Source organism: Nanorana parkeri, unplaced genomic scaffold (genome assembly GCF_000935625.1).
Source record: "Nanorana parkeri isolate BGI_ZX_2015 unplaced genomic scaffold, ASM93562v1 scaffold432, whole genome shotgun sequence".
In the NCBI taxonomy this organism is placed as follows: Eukaryota; Metazoa; Chordata; class Amphibia; order Anura; family Dicroglossidae; genus Nanorana; species Nanorana parkeri.
This window is the reverse complement of record NW_017306700.1, coordinates 214,926-237,378: the sequence shown is the minus strand read 5'-3', so window position 1 is coordinate 237,378 and position 22,453 is coordinate 214,926. Positions and strand designations below refer to the sequence as shown.

The window sequence follows — 22,453 nt, the reverse complement described above, 5'->3', positions numbered from 1 at the left end:
AAAAGTAGTTTTAACCCTCTCTACATTATTCAATAATCAAAAATAAAATGTTTTGGTTTAGATAAACATCAACCTTTTTCCCACTTTTTATGTTTCCTCCTGGCTACACCCAATTATTCTAATATTCCCAATGGCTTTCCCATGTGAGCTTGTTAAGACCTAACTGGCCACTTAAGCTGGAATAATGGCTGGTGGGTTTTACTACTGCACAAGACAAAACAGTGGATATATCCTATCATAAGCCTTTTTACTGGTACTTGCAGAGTATCAGTGGTCTGTTAAAGCAAAAGTCCACAGTTTCTGCAGTGGTGGAGTCAGTGAGACCTAAAGCTCAGTTACTGTTTGTTAAGAATATGCAAATACTTTATGTCCATAATCTGGGCACAGGTTCAATTCAAAGACACAGGTTCACTTTTATGATGGCCTCACCAGCAGCACCCTATCGCCACCTCACTGCTGCTGCTGGAATTGAGAAACAGTACTTGGTATTCCAGGTATAGAGAACATGTAACCCACCACCTTTCCTCCACTTTACAGCTCTGGTTCTTGGTGCCTGGCCACTCAAAGCCTCAGCACTGTTACATGGGGTAGTCTTCTGTAAACCCCAAGTCACAACTTGGAACTAACATGAGTATAACCCAGTTGCCAGCCAAAAGGAAGAGAACCAAAGAGTAAATATATATATTTCAAGTGTGTTTGTTAGCCTGTTGTCTAGTGTTGTACTGTAAAGGGAGTATCTGATTGGTTTTTATAGGTAAAAAAAACCTATTTTTTATGCATTAGGCCTAGAAAAACAAAAGACTCACATTTGCCAGCTGTACTTCTGTTGGTTTGGGGGTTCTAGTTTCATTTACTTATTTTGTACTGCAGATTTCCAGTCATGGAAACTGGGGGTCTTGGGGACCATGGGGTCAGTGTTCTCGCACATGTGGAGGAGGAGTTCAGTTTGCCTATCGTCACTGTAATGACCCTGCCCCAAGAAACAGTGGAAGATACTGCACAGGGAAGCGTGCAATCAACCGATCGTGCAATGTTATCCCATGTCCATCTAATGGTAAGCAACAGTCTTCATTGTGTCTTCTGTTTATGGTTGTAGCTAAATCAAGTCACAGGTTGGATAATCTTTTTGCCTTGTTAATAAGCCCAGAATTTTTTTCATAAAATGATAATAAATTTAAAGAAGCATGTCATGCACATTGATAAAATATACCTGCTGTTCCAGAGGACTAAGAACATCCCATGTGTAGGCCATCATGGTATCACCCCTTTAAGGGCTGTCAACATGGGGCCCTACAAATTCATACATTGATACAGTAAGCAGTGCAGATGTCATCACATCAGCACCACTCTATGCATCATTAAGGACAACCCACTCCTGGAAGAAAGGCAAAGAGGAAATGGATACAGTGTGTCACATGACCATCCTGAAGACATCTGGGAAAAAGCAAAAATTACAAACTGAAGTGGGAGAAGGGAACTACTGAGGATGGGAGACATGAGCCCAGAGTTGGGTCTTAAGCAGGGCTGGATTTCCCTCACATCATCACAACTTTTGACACCTAAAGTAACACTCCATCTACTAGAATCAACTCTTTTAGTGCATTATATGTACATCAGTAATAGTAATAATGACAATAATAAAGAGGAGAAGGTAAGGCAGTGATACAAAGTCTAAATATTTACAGAATCTATATTTACCATTCTTAATGGGAGTTCCAGCCTGCCTAGATCCTTCCAATTCCAGTAGATACAATCATTCAACTTGTATCATGTTTAGAAGTCTGCTTGTGTATGAGCAGTTTTAATATATATGGGTTTCAATTGTATATTCAGCTACTTTTGTGAAGAGATAACCCCCATCTCTGCACATCAGGCTATTGACCACAGCCTTGTCCAGCATTAAATACGAGTGTCAGAACTGATAAATGAATTATATAAATTCATGTACATTATCATTATGCACATGTTAAACGACTTTTTGCTATAAGTGGGGATGTGTAGAGTGAGGTAGAAAGATTATAAATACATGATCTAATATCACAGCGGTGAGAACAGGGCCCTGCTGGGAACATCTCAACATTATTAGAGAATGCTGTACAATCCCATTAGTGTCCATGGTTGGTTTTACAAGGATACACAATTCAGCTATCAGGCAATGTCTTTCATCACACCTGGGTGATTAATATTGCTGAAAATAATCATTTGCAAATAAAAGAGAATAAACAGATTAAAATGGAGAAAAAAATAAAAACAAAGCATGAAGCAAAGTGTTTAAAGTAAACCTGTATAAAGAACAAGGCAGGTGCTTTTTAAGTGACTATATGTCTTAGAGGGCTTCCCTACTTCCTGAGACACCCTATCAGTTCATAGAGAAACGTGTCAAAACAAGCTGTGCAAAATCCAGAATTAATTATTTTAGAAGACATATACAGTATAGTAAAAACAGCCAAAGCTTTTTTGGGGTTTTAAAAAGTCCCCCTTCATCAGGGCTAGAAACAATCTAGCTTTGTATAGGTCCTTAGAATGACATTTATTCTGGACTTTGCACATCTTGTATTGGGACTTTCCTCCATGAATTGTTAAGCTGGCCATACAGTCCTTCACTTTGCTTGAAATTCGAGTTTCCCCATCAGCCCTTCTCTATTCAACAATAGTGAATTTTTCCATTATATTTTGTCATGGTAGCAGGTCCGAAAATTCACAGCCAAATAGTGACTGCAGCCAAACAGTAATGATTGGTTTCCTTATCCACACTATTTTGAGATGGAGATTGCCTTCTAAGAAAGCTGCCTATAGGGAATTGTCTGATACTAGTCTGTTCTGTACTAGTCTGAGCAGAGATTGGTGGTGGGAGGCTCCCTGAATGGTGGAGCATGGACCAATGGGATGTAGATTTGGTGTGTAAATAGAAAAGGTGCGTTTTGTTGGTGTGTTTTAGCAAGGACACACAATGCTCATCTAGAGAGATAAAGTGCTGTATACCAAATGAATGTATGTGCAAGCCTGCTGTAGTATAATTAGCTTAAATGAATAGGCTTCCAGCCAAGAGGGTCAGCATGCAGCAAGAAGAGTAAAGCAACGTGTTTACAATGTCCACATGACATTTCATTTAAAGTTTTAAATTATCTTGTGTAACTCTGGGGAAATTTACTGTCATGTGGTGTAACTTCTGTGCAATTTAGCATGCTTTTTAACTGTCTTCAGCTTAATTGCATCATTCATTGCCTTATTTAATAAGGGGCCCTTGATTCCTAAGTGCTTATTCTTAAAGATAAAGTATAATGGTTTTGGATCAATGTTATTTTTTTTTAACTAAAGCTTGCTACATATTCCATAAGTCCCCCCCTCCTGCAGACCCCACATCCACTGGCCTAAGGATGAGGGGATGAGGCTCTTGTCCCCATCAATATGGGGAGCGTACCCTGGTAAGGTACCCTTACAATGTTGAGGGCATGGGGGCATGTGGCCTGGCATGGTTCAGGAGGAGAGAACTGCACCCCTTTTTTTGTTGCCTGGGGTTCCCTTCAATTACAAACCAGAGCCTTATCAAGGATAAGAGTCTAGTATGAATTTTGAGGGGTACACCATTTTTCACAAACAAAACAAAGTCAGTCAGGAACTGTCATTTATACAGTATATAATAATATTTGTTTTAATTTTGCTTTTCCTGTAGTGTTCCATAAGTGTGCCAATTCATGTGCATGATTAAGGCAACCCCCAAGCATGTTATTTATTGGAAATATAATGGAAATTGTGTATTTTCAATGTTGCCCTTTAAGCTGCAAAAAAAGACCTGCTCCCTGCTCAACAGTATTTCATTGTTTTCCTTTTTTTTACATTGGTACATGCCCCCCCTGTTAGTGCTCAGCTACCCATGCCCTTTTAAAAGGGGTTTGCAGATTTCATCAAGTGTTAAACGAATGTTCAGCAAACCGAACTTTGTATCAATAATGGTAAACAGTTAACAGAAATTGAGACAATGGGGGTGATTTACTAACCTAAACACACGCACGCACTAGGTGCGTGTGATTTTTACACAGCAAGACGTATTTATCAACCAAAAAGTCTCTAAAAGCATATTTCCACTAATGCCATATATGGAAAAATCATACACATGATGCATATATAATGCTGCTTCACAGTTTAGACAAAAATGGTTAGCTCATGCATTTACATTCCTGCATTCATCAACGCAAGCAACACAACATAGAGCTAATTTACACAACATCACCTTGCAATTCATGCAGGGCTTTGCACAACACACCTGCTGGGTGTGTACAGACTACAAAGGTGTTTAGATTCCACCCATAGATCATACTGGGAGGGAACACACTACAGAGGTGTATACTTGTTCGTGGTGTGTTTATAAGGTTAGTAAATCAACCCCAATGGCTTCAGACACCTACGATTTGCAGTTTGTGGGTGTAAGTATAATCCTGATGTGGTCGGTAGCAGAAAATCTGAGGGAATAGTCGAAGATCGAGTACACAGATCTTGCAGCTCATAAACATCGCAGGAACAAACATCAGTATTTAAAGGCAAAGGCAAGGAAAGCTTTGATCTAGTGCAAAATTGGTAATTTAATGACATAAAATATACAAAATGCACTCACAAGTGTAAAATTAAATGTTAGCTTTATTTCATTTTTTGCATATTGTGTCTTTTATTTAAGTAAAGTAAATAAAGGATGTTATACTATATCGGTGCACTCCTATCCCTTCCCTTTTTATATCTACCTAACTAGAAAAAAATGTTTTTACTTTTAATTTTTTTTTACTCTTGACCATAATTAATAAAGACAATTATGTACCAAACCACTATACATTTCCTTTAAGTGCAAAGCCAATACGAATTCACTTTACTGAAGTGAGGCTAATAGAAGATGAATTATAATTGGTTGGTAAGGGTTCCTCACTTACAGTTAACCCGTACTTTGCCCATGCCCTGGGGTGACTTTGCCCCAACTGGAGGGATTTGCAGCTCACACAGATATTGTTTTGGTTCACAGAGGCTGAACAAAGCAGCAGGGGAGCCAACCAAAGGTAAACAGTAATCTATCCACAGCAATGAAAACATCCTCCTTGTTCTACTAAAAAAAATGTTTTATTGCTGTTGGTGCCATTGGGGAGATTTCCCCTTGTTTCCTGATTTGTTCAATGCCCAATGCATAGGAAGCAAGGGAAAACCATCCCAAAGGGGACACAGCAGCCACTCTAAAACAAGGAAAAACTAGAAAAGAAAATTCTAAAACTGGTCTTCAAAACTTGTCAGTGGGAAAACTAAGATTACAAGCACATCCCATAGTATGGATTTATTTCTCGTGAGCAAAATTTTGAGATGCAGATGTGCAGTTTAAAGCTGAATTCCAGGCAAACAGCAAAATATATATAATGGAGCTGTTTTATCCACCAGAAGATTTGTATTTCTGATGATCCTGTCTTTATGTTTACACAGCTTTGCAATACAGCACAGCCCCGTCTGGCATGGGTGGGGACTTGATCTTTGTTAGGTGCAGTTTACCTTTCACTTACAGGTCTTCATCCCCATCCTGTGACTAGACAGAGAAAGCAGCACATTGATTAGCTCATCTGTCTGTCAGTCTGTTCTCTCCTCTTATCAGCATGCTCCTTGCACAGCAGCACAACTGAATGGTTCTTCGGGCTGCTTCTCCCTCCCTCTCTAAAAGCTCTGCTGTACGTTCAATACAATATACTACAAGAGGCTGATTCCATATAAAATAATAATAATTTATGATGTATTCATGATTATTGAGCTGCATTAGATTGTGCTGGTTATTATTATTAACTCGAGTTCAGCATTAGCCATCAATAAGTTCTCAAAGTGTGCATATTATGAAAAGGTACACACCTCAAATGTTTTTCCTGCTCTCTTATATGTTAGAAATATAGCATGCAACAGAGTGTAAAATCCTGTGAAACTTACATTTTCACTTTTCCTTGTGAAGCTAAATCATTTCGGCAGCAGCAGTGTGAAGCCAGGAACGGTTATCAGACTGATGCGAAAGGTGTGAAAACATATGTTGAGTGGGTTCCTAAGTACGCAGGAATACAGCCGGGAGATGTTTGCAAGCTCATATGTCAAGCCAAAGGAACTGGATATTATGTTGTCTTTTCTCAAAAGGTAAAGGGTTATCTATATATATATATATATTTTTTTTTTTTTATTAATAATCTGAAGATTTATGAAAAGTTGTTCAGTAAAAAGAGTTGTTGATATATTATTCCTACATTTTCAAAGAAAGAAATACGTCTATTATGCCCTCCTTACCATCTTGTCTTGATTTGTATTGTGATTGTAATGTCTTCCTTATATTGTAAAGCGCTGTGCAAACTGTTGACGCTATATAAATTCTGTATAATAATAATAATTATGTTTTTGTAGCTGCTGCCAGCACCACCAGTTATATCTAAGACGCAGCGATGATGGCGCAAAGTGCAGCAACCTCAGTAAACCTTTGAAACCCATGTTCAGCTTCCCACAGACAGTTTAAAAATGAGAAGTGCACTTTAAAGCAAATAAAAAATCATACACATTGTAATGCACATGTGCTAGGCACAAAGGAAACCAGTTTAATACATCTGGAATTCCATTCAAGTAGCAGCAACTCTGGATGAAAATTTTAACGGATTTAAAATGTAATTATTGACAAGATCGAAGGTTCTGAGGAACGATTTCAAAACGAATGTTCAAAAGTAATTCTAACGGCAGTCACTGGCACACCCCAATTTCTTATCCACATTAACATTGTGGCAGTAGAGGGGGGATTGTGCCAAAGTTCCCAGTTGGAGCAAAGGCGAGGCCTACTGCTGGTTTGGGCTATACTGGGCAATGCAAATAAAAATGACAAAAGGTACAGACAAATGATTTTTTATTCCCTGCTAATACGTTACTTCTTCGAGGTGGTTAGGCTGACAGATTAGCCTAAAAGAATCAAATTTTTCACAACACCCAATATGCAAAAATGTGTCTCATTCTATAGGTCATAGAGGTGTGATGAACTGCATTGAGGGGGTTGGTGCTTGGAAGGCACGAATCCCTAAATGCAGTGCTCCAGGGATGCAATGCAAATGCAATTGAACTTCTTAGCGGCTTTGTAAATTAAGTGCACCAGATGTCAGGGCTCCCGAAGCAATCAAAAAAGATAAACAGCGGTATACAGAATTATGTACCTCTGGGCATTGGGGAAGCTAGAGATTCTGTCACCCGGGACAAAGGCTCCGAGTTGCTTCCCCCTATTTCTCAATCCACACACCGAGCTTCAGCCCTGCGTCTAGGTACCCTCTTAAATGACAGCATAACCAGTATAAGGATTAGACAGATTTGCTTTATGCTCTACTGTTGGCCAACATACTTCTAGATTCTTTTCACATCACTTTCACAATTATTGTTATTATTATTATTATAATAATATTTTACACAGTGCTTTACAAAGTGAAGGGAGACATTATAACTCAAATCAACATAAGATGATTAGGAGGACCTTGCTGGTAAAAGCTTACAATCTAAAGCCATCACTGGATCAACTATATATGCCTCTTGCCCTTCTCCTTGATGTTTACCACTCAATTGCAGATGAATATTGTCGGTAGCGAACATGCCTCCTTCTACAATGATAACTTTCTGTTTTGTCCTACAGGTGACCGATGGCACTGAATGTAGGCCCTACAGCCATTCTGTCTGTGTTAAAGGAAAATGTGTGCGCACGGGATGCGATGGAATAATAGGGTCCAAGCTGCAGTTTGACAAATGCGGAGTATGTGGAGGAGACAATTCCAGCTGTACTAAAGTAATGGGCACCTTCACAACCAAGAGGTATGGAACTTCAGTGGAATACTGTAAAAGCAAAATAATTGTGGTGTCTCGTTTATGGTTCACCGTAGTGTGAGATATGGTATTAAGCAGCAGGAATGTTTCATCAGTGCTTATAGTTGTTATTATTTCCAGCGGTAAATCCATTAGCCTATCTACGAAATTACAGATCCAGGTGTTATCATCTTGGTATGGTTCCATTCCATTTTATTTTAGGACCCATTTATACAATGCACTGTGTTCATATTACACATGGCAGCGGACCTTAGCACATTAGAAATTGGACAAGTTTATTTTTTCTTTTTTTCACCACAACACATAGTGAGTGCCTTGTAGTGCCCTGCATTTGGTAGTTTCCAACTACTGTAAGACTGTGTTAGGATGGCTTTAGGAACTAATAGCACCGTATCACAGTGTGCACAATACATTGTAGTAAACACACGTTTTAACATGCATTTCCAGATGTGTTGGACCGCACTGGGCAGCCTTGTGTAATGCATTGACAATTAGACAATAGCAGTTTTCCTTTTGTCCTATGATGTCAGGGGTGCATGCTGAAAAAAAGTACAGCGCATTGCAATGTGCATCGGTGAATAGAAATGAATGACACATTTCAATAAAGTTCAAAGAAGAAAAGTTAAACAGTGCGATGCGCTGTAATTAGCCTTCTGCACAGCGTACACTGGCAGCCATGCAGTAGAATGCGCAGCTGGTGTGAAGGGGCCCAAAGAGTTTCTTCTCCCCCAAAGTGCAGATGTCTCTCTGCAAATTAAGATTTCATGGCACACTTGGGTACACTTCTAATCACGGTGTATGTGAAATCAAAGCCTTTTTTTTTGTTTTAAGGTGCCCACACACCTTGCAATAATCATACGATAATCGCAGGAAATCCTGCGATCGTACGATTATCGCAAGGTGTGTGGAAGTCATGCGACCTCTGCTACTGTAAGGTCGCACAACTTTTATCTTAGGAACATGTTCGAAAACCTGCCGATAATCGTACGATTGTCGGCGGGTGTGTGACATGTTCGTAACATAAATGCCGCACGGGCCGGTGTGCGCAAGCGCACACTGTCCGTTCAGCATTGCGGTCATCGGAGGTCCGCCCCTAAGTGGGGCGGGCTTGCGATCGTCGCAAGTACGATCTGCCTGTCCAAGATAGGCAGATCGTACGTTTTTTTAATTACCTTACAACCATCGCAAGAAGTCTTGCGATGGTTGTAAGGGGTGTGCCCAGCATTAGATAGAGAAGGGGAAAGATTAGAACCCCTGTCTGATTTTTACCGCTATCTGCTGCTTCCCTCACTTTCTGCAGCAGGGACACAGAAATAAAAATCTGCCAGGAGTTATAGCTGATTCCCCCATTCTACTAAAGTGTGTCTGTGATGTGGTTAGAGAATTCCCCTCATTTACTGTCTGTTAAAATGTTGTCACAGGACAGGAAGTGAGGTTATATCTCTTTAATGGAGCCCCTGAGAACAGTAAAAACCCAGTTCCAACCCATCTCCCCTCTATTCAAACCTAAGAAAAATGTTTTGGCTTGACGTACACTTCAGTGCTTTGTGATCACATTCACTTGGGCTTGGCGAACAAATTGCCTGGTAGCTAAGTGGCGTTAGAAAATAGGCGGTGATTTCAGCAAATAATGTGGAATTGTTCAAGAAACTTTTGGACGATTTCTTAAGGGACCGTAATATACAGGGGTACGGGTACTCCTAGAATGAGATCCTAATAGGTTGGACTTGATGGACTAATGTCTTTATTCAACCTCAAATACTATGTAACTATGTAACTTGGCCAGGCTTTCTCAACCTTTTTTACCCCAGAGGAACCACTTAAATAATTCTTAGGTCTCAGTGAGTCAGTGGCAAAAATGCCTGTTGTATTAATATGCAGGATTAAGGCATCCCCCAAACATGTTATTTATTGGAAAAAAAAAAAATGTATTTAATGGAAATTGTGTATTTTCAATGTTGCCCTTTAAGCTGCAAAAAAAGACCTGCTCCCTGCTCAACAGTATTTCATTTTTTTCTTTTTTTTACATTGGTACATGTCCCCCATGATTTTGCTCAGCTACCCATACCCTTTTAAAAGCGTGCAGATTGGCCTTAAAAAAGGGCAGGAAAATGTTACATTAAAATAAAGATTCAATTCCCATAGACTTCAATAGGGTTCCGGTACTATGCTCAGGGTTCGCAGATTTCATCAAGTGTTAAACGAATGTTCAGCGAACCGAACTTTGTTTGGTTTGCTCATCAATAGTGGTAAACAGTTAACAGAAATTGAGACATAGGGGGTGATTTACTAACCTAAACACACGCACGCACCAGGTGCGTGTGATTTTCACACAGCAAAACGTATTTATCAACCAAAAAGTCTCTAAAAGCATATTTCCACTAATGCCATATATGGAAAAATCATACACATGATGCATATATAATGCTGCTTCACAGTTTAGACAAAAATGGTTAGCTCATGCATTTACATTCCTGCATTCATCAACGCAAGCAACACAACATAGAGCTAATTTACACAACATCACCTTGCAATTCATGCAGGGCTTTGCACAACACACCTGCTGGGTGTGTGCACACTACAAAGGTGTTTAGATTCCACCCATAGATCATGCTGGGAGGGAACTCACTACAGAGGTGTATACATGTTCATGGTGTGTTTATAAGGTTAGTAAATCAACCCCAATGTCTTCAGACACCTACGATTTGCAGTTTGTGGGTGTAAGTATAATCCAGATGTGGTCCGTAGCAGGAATCTAAGGGGAATCGTCGAAGATCGAGTACACAGATCTGACACAGCCTATTAAAGAGTCATTTTGATATAACAGATAACTTATCCTTTGCAAGAGACAATTTAGCTTAAAACCATAGAAAATTGCATCTTAGAGAATAATGAGGAGGGGACATGACCTATACATGTACAGAAATTAATTATGCAATATAGAAGCTTCAAAAACATTAGAGGGCCAAGAAGGTGATATATGTAGGTGGAAAAGCTTTCAGTAAAGTAGATGTCTTTCGTTTTTGTCATTTGGTATAGTGCAGATAGACACTGAAGAGAGTTCTTTCCATCACATTGCTCCTTATCTGTAAAAGCTTGATTCTAATCAAATACATTTCGCCTGTCGAGCTCACTTTAAGTCGTCAGTGCAGTGAGGCTAAACAGAAGATATTAAAATGAACTGAGTAAGATACTTTTTAATGCAGCCTATAGAGGAGCCTCCTTATGCTGCCAACATCTCCCTTCACTCAGCTATGAAAGACGCTGAATCTGCTGTTGCCGCTGTGCGTTTTCTCCAGGCTCTAATGGAAGACTGAGTGCTTCTAATGTGAAAATAAAATCTGAAAGAGGATGAGAAGTGAATTCCTTAGTCTGCAAATCGGCCTTTACTGCATGCACTACTAACACTGTTCGCTTGTTTAAATAACTAAGGCCCTCAATCCATTTCAATTTAAAAATCTATTTATAAAGAACTTTACTGAGAATAGAACTTGCCACAACTGAAAAGAGTAAAGTCTTCTATCACATAAAGTGCAAGCTCACCTTTACAGTTTAAGTTTTGCTGCCTGTAATTATTTTTAAAGTGTATCTATACCCATGAACAAAATGCAGTATATTGCAGGTTACCAACCCTTAATGGTGGCTGCATTAGTGAGTTGTGTTTTTCAGGCCTGATGATCCTGACAGTACACACTTCCTTTACTGTATCTATGGAGGAACGGCATTTATACCCTAGGGTGTGCTTGTTCCTGATTTCTACTACAGAACACCTCTTCCTCTCATCATCTCCATAACATAGTGTTCTGTAGTTCACAAAGGTGAGCTAGGAAGGGCTGATGACAGCACTTGAGATTTCAGCACAGCAATATGTTAGGCTAAGGCGTGGATGCATGTGCATTCTAAGGACCTTAGACATCCTCTTACACCAACAATGGTCAATGTGCATAACTGCATGTGCATTCTTCTTGAGTGCCATGGCATACCAACTATTATTATTTCTTAGTCTACATTCACATCTATATTTTAGGTATGATTAGGGATTCCTTCAGCAGGAACTTGTGATTTCCTGCAGCAGGAATCCCTAGTCTGCTGTTTGCAATCAGCAGCCGTCATCCATTCTAGTTAATGATCGGGTGATATGAGCTGCAATTACTCGCAGGTTCCTGACGCAGGAATCCCTAATTTCACACAAATTATAGGTGTGAATAAAGGCTTAGTTGTGGATAGAGTGGGGAAAAATTAAAACTTGTCAGGTATCTATTTCTGTCTGTGACCCCACTTCTGCACATCTTGTTTTTGTGACACCCATACAAGGAATGAGGGTGTGCTTGTCACTGGTACAGGAAGGCACAGAAAACAAAAAAATAAAACATTGCCGGAAGTTCTAAACCTGTCCTCACTTTCAGGGGCGTAACTAGAAATCACAGGGTCCCATAGCAAAATTTTGTATGGGGCCCTGTGATTTCTAGTTATGCCCTTGCAGAGCCAACCTTATATCCCAAACAGCCCACCTGAGAGTGACCCTGCAGTGCCCGCCAAAGAGTCTCTGCAAGATCTTAGGTGTGCTGGTCACACTCCTGCAAACCTCTTACCTGTCAGCCCCGATCCACTGTCTGCCTCCTCCTCCTACACGGTTGCTGGCAGTCCCCGCCTCCTCAGTTGTTGGGCCCCACCTACTGTCCCATCGTCGGGCCCCGCCTAGTCCTCCACAGCTGCTGGCTGTCACTGACTCAGCAGCGGCTGTGAAGAGGAACGCGCCGCTGCACAGATCGCTGACAGGTTGTCGGTGATGTAACAGCGACACGTTCCTCCTCACTCCCGCCAATGACAGCCAGCAGCCTGAGATGCCATAGAAACCTAGACAGCCCGCACGGCATCTGGAGCATGTCCTGGCTGGGCCCACCTGTGCCCCAGGCCCCATAGCGGCCGCCTGAGTCGCTATGGCGATTGTTACGCCACTGCTCACTTTACTAAAATGTATTGTTGTCTGTGTCAACATTGGAGTAGTTGCCTATTACTTCCTGTTCTTATAGTAAGTGAAGGAAAATCTTCCTAACAGGGACACCAACAGCAATAAACATTTGAAGAGGTTCCCATTCTTCTCTGCTCTATCCAAAAATGAAATTAAAAAAACTTAGGCTGGAGATGGCCTTTAATTGTTACTTTACAGTTACATAATTGTAAAGAGGCTGCAACACAACGCAAAAGCACAAACCTAGCCTTGGAAGTGTTGATGCGGAGCAGAAGAAATGTCTTGCAGTTATAGTAAATGATAACCCTCTGATCTTTTTAGATACATTTAACAAAGCAATCTTATATATATATTAATCTTTTAACAGAGTTTTACAAGCTGTTTAAGAAGTTATGTCGATATCAAGCTTCGGCACACAATAAAATGCATCCATTAGTACCATTTTAAGAGCCATAAAGACTGTTGATTTACTAGGCATAGCTTCCTGTAAGAGTAACAAATTCTGCTTTGGGGAACAGCTTTCGTGTAGGCTATTCTGAGAAAAAAAACTTGAGTTGGTGGAAATGTAATTAGAGATATTGGACTCTATTGAAATAAGGAAATGCTATTTATAGGGCACGATGCCTAAAAAACAATTCTTGCTTCAAAGATTTGGCTGCTTGGTTTTGGCGGACTGGAGTATTTTATTTCCAGACTAAGAGGCCAGGAGCTGCCGCTCTCTGTGCTGTATCCAACACAACAACTTCTGTACCATCAAATATCGTGCAGCTTCGCCGTGTCACTATGAAGGGTGGTTTCAAGGGAACTTGCATATCTCTCAGTATCATAAAATTGGGAATCCGGAAACATTTAAAGGGTAAACCCAGGCAATGCTGATTACAGTTTTGGATGTTTTTAGCGTATCTGTTTGTTGCAAGTCTTTAATACCCTGGATGATGTATTTCTCTTGAATTCCCATCAGCCTAATCTGATCTTTGCTGTCGTTCACTGTTGTCATTAAATGTCTGTGTGTTGAGCGTTTCCTGTAGACTGAATCGTTTTAAAGCTGTACTCCAGGCAAACAGCTAAACCCACCAGTGAACTGTATGAATGGGAGTTGTTTTACCTGCCAAAGGATTTTTATTTCTGTCTACCCAGTTATCAGTTTCGCACTGGCAGATATCACAGTTATCATGGTGACTTTACAGCAGTTAAGCAATACAATTAGGTCAGTTCCCAATCCCTAGCCAGTGATTGGATAGTGAATAAGCAGCAACAGACTGGTGATGTTATCTCTCTGCTCCCCTTCTGTCAGCATGTTTCTTGCCAGCACATCTAAAAGTAGTCCTCCTGATTGGCCCAAAGTACTGCCTCTCCCTACCTCTGAGTGCTGCTGTACACTTAATACAAACAGGGTGATATGAAATCACTATTTTATTTAATATGTATTTTTTTATTTACTGTTGGTATTTATAATTGCACGGACAATTCATGCAGCACTTCACATCCTGCACATTCACATCATCTCAATTGCAGCGTTAAGTTTATGGAGCCTGGATGTTAAATAAGGAAGGAATAAGTTAGCCAAAGAATATGTCTAAATTTACAGATGTCATTAAAGCAAACCTTTAATAGAAATGCTATGGTTCTCACCTCTCAATGGCAGGCTGTGTCTTTATTACAACGCAGCAGCCTTTGTCAAGCTCTTCAGCATTCGACACCACAGAGAGTGTCAGATGCCTGTGTTCCCTGTGGTGTACTGTGGTTTCATTCCCCCTATCACTGTTATGTCCTGTACTACCACAGAATAGGGAATAAAACCACAGCACGTGGTGGGGGACCTGGCATCTGACACTACTGGATGTGTTGAATGCTGAAGAATGTGACATAGGCTGCCATGCTGGAAGTGGTGGGAGAAGGTAGGAGACATGGAACGCAGGAGAGGTGAGTATGATTTTCTGTTGCAGGTATTTATTTATTTTTTTACCTTAGCAAGGTTGCTTTAATTAAAGCAGTGAGTTAGCAAGTGTACCTACTACACTGCAAGCCTGGGAGTCAGTGTCTTCAGTATGCATTATATAGAGACATCATCAGATGTGATTACCAAGCCATCCATGGAGCAGCTTCCCCCGCTCATGGTGCCATCATCAGATGGCATCACCAACCCTTGTGGTCCATGGGGCAGCTACTTCTCCTCATGGTGGTTTCATCATTGTTAATGGTATTATAAATAATCAATCTCAGACAGACGGTGACTAACAAGGTTCTCACCCAAACACTAGATGGTGTTTCACACAAGAAGTAGCAGAGGAGTTACAGGGATAATCAAGGGTTGTTATGGTAGAACAGGCAGGTAGAAAATTGTCTCATGAATCAGTTAGGAATGTTTGCAAATCTGCCATATGCTTCATGTATAAAATAACATAAAAGGAATTTCTGGATGACATGCAGCTTCTGTTATTGAAAAGCTTTCCATGCTTAATTGGTAATCTGTTCCAATTATGTCTGAGGATGCCTGATTCATTGCTATCTATGTCATCAGATGTAATTTCTGGCACTCCACTATTTATCTATTAGTGATGTGATTTCCCAATAGAAAAGCCCTCTCTCTGTATGTGTTTGGAGATATGATTATTCAGGTTTTCGTTCTGCATCTTTGTCTGCAGCGATAATTTCCAGAAAGTGGGTGTTCCTGAGCCGCCAGTCATAAACAAAGCAGGAGTGCATATTAAATGTTATCATATCTACCCTATGAAGTGTTTGTTTTAGGAGGAAATTAGCAATTTCCCCCCAGTGAATGCATATAATTTAGTCTATAAATAAAGTGCACTTTCATGGAATCATGAAGGGATTGTGTGAATAAAAGCCTGTCTATAAAAATGTCTCTGTGACCTAGACAATGTGATGGTAGACATTTTTTATCAAGCAGTAGTGATGATCAGGGCGAGGAAGATTGAGTGGTTTCTGCTCTAGGCATTTGGGTGTCTGTAATGTAAAATTCTGCTTTGTTAAGAAATAAATATTCACTTTCAAGTCGACTATACAATAAGGAGACCCTGTAACAAGACCATTCATTTCAATCATAATCCTCTCATAAGATAATATGTGCATTTAACACAATTTTGGCATGCCTCCTTTGTGTAGACTTGCAAAATTTCCAAAAGTGCTGCTGGGCACCATCTTGGATGTGATGTCAGCAGCTGCAGAAAATGATAGATGGCTGCAAATTAAGAAAAACCAGTTATAACAGCGTTACATTAAAAAACTGGCTTGTATAAAAGGGCTACATGCATTATACCATTGTTTTAAAAATTAAACCCCCAGCTTTAATGAAAAAGGCAGATTGTCTGTACAGACCATTGAAGCTTAAATTGTGGAAATAAAAAAAGTTGCCTCTCAGTTCCGCTCCTCTGTTAAGTGGGTGAGTGCAAATAGCCAGCCTTATATTGGCTTTTGCAATTTGAAATAGACGGAGGGTGCAATGGGGTGGGGGGGGGGGGCGGTGAGTGATCGAGACTGCTCTCTAGGCAGCAGTGCGCCCTAGGCGGCTGCCTAGTTTGCCTAGTGGCAGCACTGGCCCTGGGTTAGTGACACCATTTGACTGTCCCTCATTTAAAACCAAATCCCTCTGTCCCTCCTCATTTGTGCCTCTTTTTGGTCTGATGTACAGATATATATGAAAAGGTTCTATTTAACTACCAAAAGTATAACTTTCATCTTATCTCTTAGTTATCTTGTTTGCTGTTTTGAAAAGTCTAGCTAGTAGTGAAAAAAAAAAAAAACAATTCTGGGTTTAACCAATCCTTTTGGCATATTTATTTTTAATAGTCCACATAACTAGGGGCATGGCAGGAGTATGTCCAGGAGTAAATACATAGGAGTTGCTCAACTAATAGTTTTGCGTGGTTGTCAAGGGTTACTACACTTTGTGTATTGTCATGGCAGCTTGCAAATTCAACTAAGCACTATTTACATCTAAGCAGCAACCTAATTTTTAAAAAAATACTGCAGTGTATGGTGGTCTTGTGCTCCAGCAACCTTGGCACGCAAGCTGATATGGAACTACAAGTCCATTAAAGCTGGCCATACACCTATAGATTATCTGTAGATTTTCTGTGGTCAGATGGAAAAACTGCAACAGATTCCTCCATCTACGCTAAACTGTGTGGATGGAGGAATCTCCCACTGGGCCAAGCTTCAGTATCTTGCCAGTCGGCCCCGCTGGCTCTCAAAATACCTGAACAATGCCTGCATCCAATCAGATTGTTCAGGTATTTGACAGACAGCGGGGCCGACTAGCAAGATACCGAAGCTTGGCACAGTGGGAGATTCCTCCATCCACACAGTTTAGCGTAGATGGAGGAACCTGTTGCACTTTTTCCATCGGACCATAGAAAATCTGCAGATAATCTATAGGTGTATGGCCAGCTTAAGGCATTACAACACTCTAACGTCCACAGACATGACTCCCAGAAGCAGAGGTATGATGGGATAAATAGTTCAACCATGGATGGAGTGCCATGGTTGCTTACCCCTGCTCTAGTCAGTTGCAAATGGAAGAATTTAAAAAAATTGGACTGAAACCGCATAAAGAGTATTGCCTAGTCTTTTGTTTGAGTAAGCTGTGCTGTCAGTCACCATGAAATATTGAAGGCGATGTACACAGGCACACAATGTTCAGGATCAAATATTAGCTTCTGTGTCATATGAAGAAGTAGCCAAAGTGTTCATTTGTTGTATGTGGTGATTGCAACATTCCCTAATTTTAAAACCCTAGGCTGCTTTTCAATTGGATTCCGTCTTAATAATTAAGTTCCCCTTTGATCACAGCTGATGACAGTCCCCATGCATATCTCCTTGTATATAAGATCCAAAAGAGGCAGCATTTGGCTAGCAGCAGGTCAGGGGATTTTGGGGCCACGAAGAGTCTTCTGAGCCGTCTGCACATAACACACATCAGCAATATCAAGCTCTTGATCGCGGGATACCAAAAAAGCAATGTGCAATAAAGCAGGCTGACATCCAACATGAGACGGGAGCGGATCAATAATTCAGAACTGGCCCTTTTGACAAAATTCAAAGCCCTCCACTGAAAGAATTTATTTTGTGCCAAAAAAGCCCCTCGTTAAGATCCAAAGATCAAACGCAGCGTCCTATATGCTAAAAACATTCACGTCAACTGTGCTGTAAACCCAGCTCAGTTCTAGCGGCGGGGAAGCAATGATCTGCAAGAGGAAACAGCTCATCCCGTACAGGATGAAATCAGGAATATTGTCTAGTTATGTTGAAGTGAGCAAAACAGCAGCATTCTCCGCAGGAAGTTAATGTTGGCAGGGAATTGGAAATGGAATCATAGAATCATATTTGTCAAGTATAAATAGTCCAAGGGAGATAATGTTATTATTTTCTACGCTTGATATGCTGCATGATTACCCTGTTTGTCGTGGCAGAAATTAAATATATTTATGTGTTTTTTTATACAGATATCACCAAACTGATAGTTGTAGCTAGGGTTACGGATGAGGTTGTAAGCATCAGATATAGGGCAGCGCAGTGGCATAGCGATTAGCACTTTTGTCTTGCAGCACTAGGGGTCCCTGGTTTGGATCCCGGCTAGGACACTGTCTTCAAGGAGTTTGCATGTTCTGCCTGTGGGTTTTCTCCGGTTTCCTCTCACACTCAAAAGACATGCTGGTAGGTTTATTGGCTCCTGTCTAAATTGGCCCTCCTGTGTATGTGAGATAGGGACCTTAGATTGTAAGCTCCTTAAGGACAGAGACTGATGTGAATGTGCACTATGTAAAGCGCTGTGTAAATTATCGGTGCTATGTAAATACCTGAAATAAATCAAATATAGTTTGTTATTACAGCTGACAATGAGCAGGAGAATAAAGCCAGCAGTCAACAAAACGTTTATCGGAGTGTTGGCATAAACCAATTTTCCTAAAAGTTCTACTTCTGCCCACTGTGGGACTTTGCTTTTCTCCTTGGACTATAGTGCCTTTCTACAGCCCTAATCACCCTTCTCTCATCATGAGCTTTACCAATCTTATCAAGTCCAGAGGCATTGATAAGGCATTGATAAGGAAACGATAAGGCCAGTGGTTGACAAGGAAAATCTGTGCAACACTATAGGCGGAGACACTAATGAGTGGCAATCGATAATACGAAATCACCTGCACTCCATACAGCGTGCAGACCTTGGATGAAAGGTTGGTGCTTGAAGTGACAACACGGATGGCGCCATGTCAGATACAGTCCATAATAGAAGTCACCAGCACTCGATGATATGTGCAAGAAGTAAAGCACTTTTTATTCAATTGTCACAAGCGTCAAACAGCCAACGTTTCGAGGCCACGCAGGCCCCCAAGAAGGGACCCTGCGTGGCCTCGAAACATTGGCTGTTTGACGCATGTGACGATTGAATAAAAAGTGCTTTATTTCTTGCAAATATCATCGAGTGCTGGTGACTTCTTTTATGAACTAATGAGTGGCACACGCATCCCGGGCTAGAATGTTTAAGAGACCCTGACAGCAACTTTACATATTGCAGGTAAAAGCACAAAAAAATCAAGCATTTTAAATGCTTATTCGCAACTTTTTTTCTTTCCATAAACAATTTCTTATTCACCTGCAATGTGCCTTGCTAGAATTTTGGAATACAATACAGGAGTGAATTCTCTTGCACAGTCCCCTCCCACCTTCTGGGACTGTCAAATTATTCTCTGTGCTGGCAGAGCTCTTCTGCCGCTCCCCTCATCTCCCCTCATCCCCTTTTAGATGTCTCTGTATAACAGGCCTTTGGACAGAGTACAATCTTCTCTGTACATTTTAAAAGTGACAGGAAGTGTTGGCTGTCCTCATAGAAAGACTAGGGACACTCTGAGCTTCCTCTCATTAACACAGAATGATCCTAGATCTTTAACCCTTTGTTAGGACAGACATAGTTCAAATCTAGTGTACCACTGATGATGAGATCCGGCAGTACAGTATAGACTGGTTTCATTTAAGCAACCTGTCTTGCATTCCAGAGAAAATTTCAATTTAGATAAAGCTAGTAATATGAGAAAACAAGTAACATGGAAGCAGCAATGTTCATGATTTTAGTTGTGCTATATATGTGGGAATAAATCTAAAATAGATGTTAACCCAATTTGGCTGCAAAAGTGGAATCACAATTGAAGGGCCAATTCACACTATTGCGGTGCATTAGCACACACACATTAATGTGCATTATGCTGCTTGTTAACCTGTGTTGTGTTGTTAATCTGCATTTAAATGGGCTGCCTAATACACCAAAACTCAGAATGGTGCGTTAATCTTTTCTGCTAGGGAACTGTAACGCAGAGCACATTAGGCAAGCATTGGTGCAGCAGTCCACCCATGAATGTAATGTGCATTACAACCAATTCAAGAGTGTGATTGGCCCCATAAAGAAGATCCAAACCCTAGCTGGCCCTTTCTAAAGTAGTAACATATCTTAATAATAGATTGCTAAGTTGATGACATCTAAATATTTATAAGAAAAACCTCTGAAAAGCCTACATTTGCCCTTAATTTTAGAGCATTGGTCAATATATACAGTAAAGGAAGTCTCTTTAATATCTCTCCTCTTGTTTGTTTTACAGCAAAGGTTACACGGATATTGTAAAAATTCCAGAGGGAGCTACCCATATCAAAGTGAAGCAATACAAGGCCAAAGATCAGACCAAGTTTACAGCTTACATGGCATTAAAAAAGAAGACAGGAGAGTATGTCATCAATGGGAAATACATGATCTCTACTTCTGAGACTGTCATCGAAACAAATGGGTTTGCCATGAACTATAGCGGTTGGAGCCATGCCGAAGATTCCTTCCATAGTATGGGCCATTCAGCCACCAAGGAGGTGCTCATCGTACAGATTCTAGCAACTGATATGGCTAAACCTTTAGATGTACGCTATAGTTTCTTTGTACCGGCCAAACAAAGTACCACCACAAACACCATAAACAATAATGTTGTTCCCCAGAGTAATCAGCCACAGTGGGTGACCGGCCCGTGGCTTTCCTGCTCTAGAACATGTGACACGGGCTGGCACACCAGAACTGTCCAGTGCCAAGATGGACAAGGGAAGTTGGCAAAGGGATGTCTACTTTCTCAAAGACCATCGGCATTTAAGCAGTGCTTACTCAAGAAGTGTTAACCAAAGGATAAACGTTGTCTTCAACGACACAGTTCTAACAACTGTGTATAAGTAGATCTAGCAAGACAGATGTTAAGGTTTAGTTAAGGTTTTGTATGAGCTCAAACAACGTAAGGGCTCTACAGAATACGGGCCTCAAAGGGAGATACCCTTTAAGACAATATATTCGGGCTGTCCAGCAGACCTCGAACGTCAGCGTAGAACATCATGCGGAACCTCAGCAAGTAGGTGATGGTATGGAAACAGGTTTTGTTCATGTCACATCGACATCACCTACCTCTCGAGAAGAAAGCCTTCAAGAACATCTGCTAACTTATACTTTTGGATGGCATGTAGGTTATATTTGTGGTGTTTTGTAAATACGTGTCAATTGGTGTGTCACTTTACATGTCACTTGCTTCTTCTGTTAAGCAGAGTGATTGACCAAAGTAGATCTGTAGCTGAGTTTAATATTGCCATTTGTTTCAGAAAACAGCTGCGGGTGTTTACTGGAAAAACGGAGCTTGCTGCTCTTCATTAGCCCAATGTTTTTGTTTGTTTTTTTGTTTTGTTTTTTCCCTTCTGTCTTTTTCTGACCAGCTTGTGTTATCGTTAGACATTTGTTTACAAATTGTAACAACCAAAATGAAAGGTACAGGCATCGGTTTCAGTTAAAAACCAATTGTAAAGGGCATCGACGTTTTAATTTCAAAAGCAGAAGCGATCAAACGAGTGCTAGGCAATATGACATTCTCTCCGTCTGGACACATTATTTTTTTATTATTTCAAAAGGTTATTTTTTTCTGTGTAAATACGGCTAGAGGAAATAAAAAGAAAAATACCTTGAGAGTTCAGGTGCTCAAGGTAGCGTATATATTTTGTAGAGGTAATCTTATATACCTTTATCAAAAGACAGTCCTATATTGTTATAGGTTATTGTATTATGAACAAGGTTTGCTGGTCACAGTCAACAGCTGCCTGATCTGTGCTATATAAAGAAAAAGGCTGTACAATCAATAGAAACAAAGTCTACATGGAGTAAAAAAAAATCAGTTTCCCCATGTAATATATTTCTTCATGTACTGAGCTTAAACCTATATAAGGGGCTATCTGCTACTATTTTTTTTTTCTTTATTGGGTAAAGAGTGATGTGAAAAGTGCAATAAGGAGAAACATTTTAGCAATGAATCTGCTTTAAACTGTTTTAGTCTGATTGGTTGCTACGTGTTTCTAAACTTTGCACATCAATGATCTTTGTACTGCCTTATTTAATGAAAATGTAACTATGGGCAAAATCAGAAATATATGTATATACAGTATATGTATTATAATCTGTCAGTAGTATCATCACAATAGTCCCCCTGTAACTTCGTAGTTTTATTACTTGTTGACCTGGCAGTAGATCTGTTATTTTTTCTCTTCCTGTAACAGTCCAAGTTATCCAGCAAAAGTGGCAGTTACGGTTGGGAAAGACCATATTATATTGGCAGAGGT

General features: G+C 40.3%; 1 protein-coding gene across 1 annotated transcript in view; it reads left to right on the top strand.

Annotated features, from left to right (window-relative positions):
• LOC108789943 (A disintegrin and metalloproteinase with thrombospondin motifs 5-like) overlaps positions 1-21,272 on the top strand; it is a 70,632-nt gene extending 49,360 nt beyond the window's left edge. Inside the window, exons 3-6 of the mRNA XM_018560095.1 lie at positions 871-1,054; positions 5,966-6,141; positions 7,658-7,833; positions 20,425-21,272. Of these exons, the coding sequence (XP_018415597.1) occupies positions 871-1,054; positions 5,966-6,141; positions 7,658-7,833; positions 20,425-20,980 (1,092 nt within the window). The 3' untranslated portion in view covers positions 20,981-21,272. The remainder of the gene's footprint in view (positions 1-870; positions 1,055-5,965; positions 6,142-7,657; positions 7,834-20,424) is intronic.
• The last annotated feature ends 1,181 nt before the right edge of the window (positions 21,273-22,453 follow it).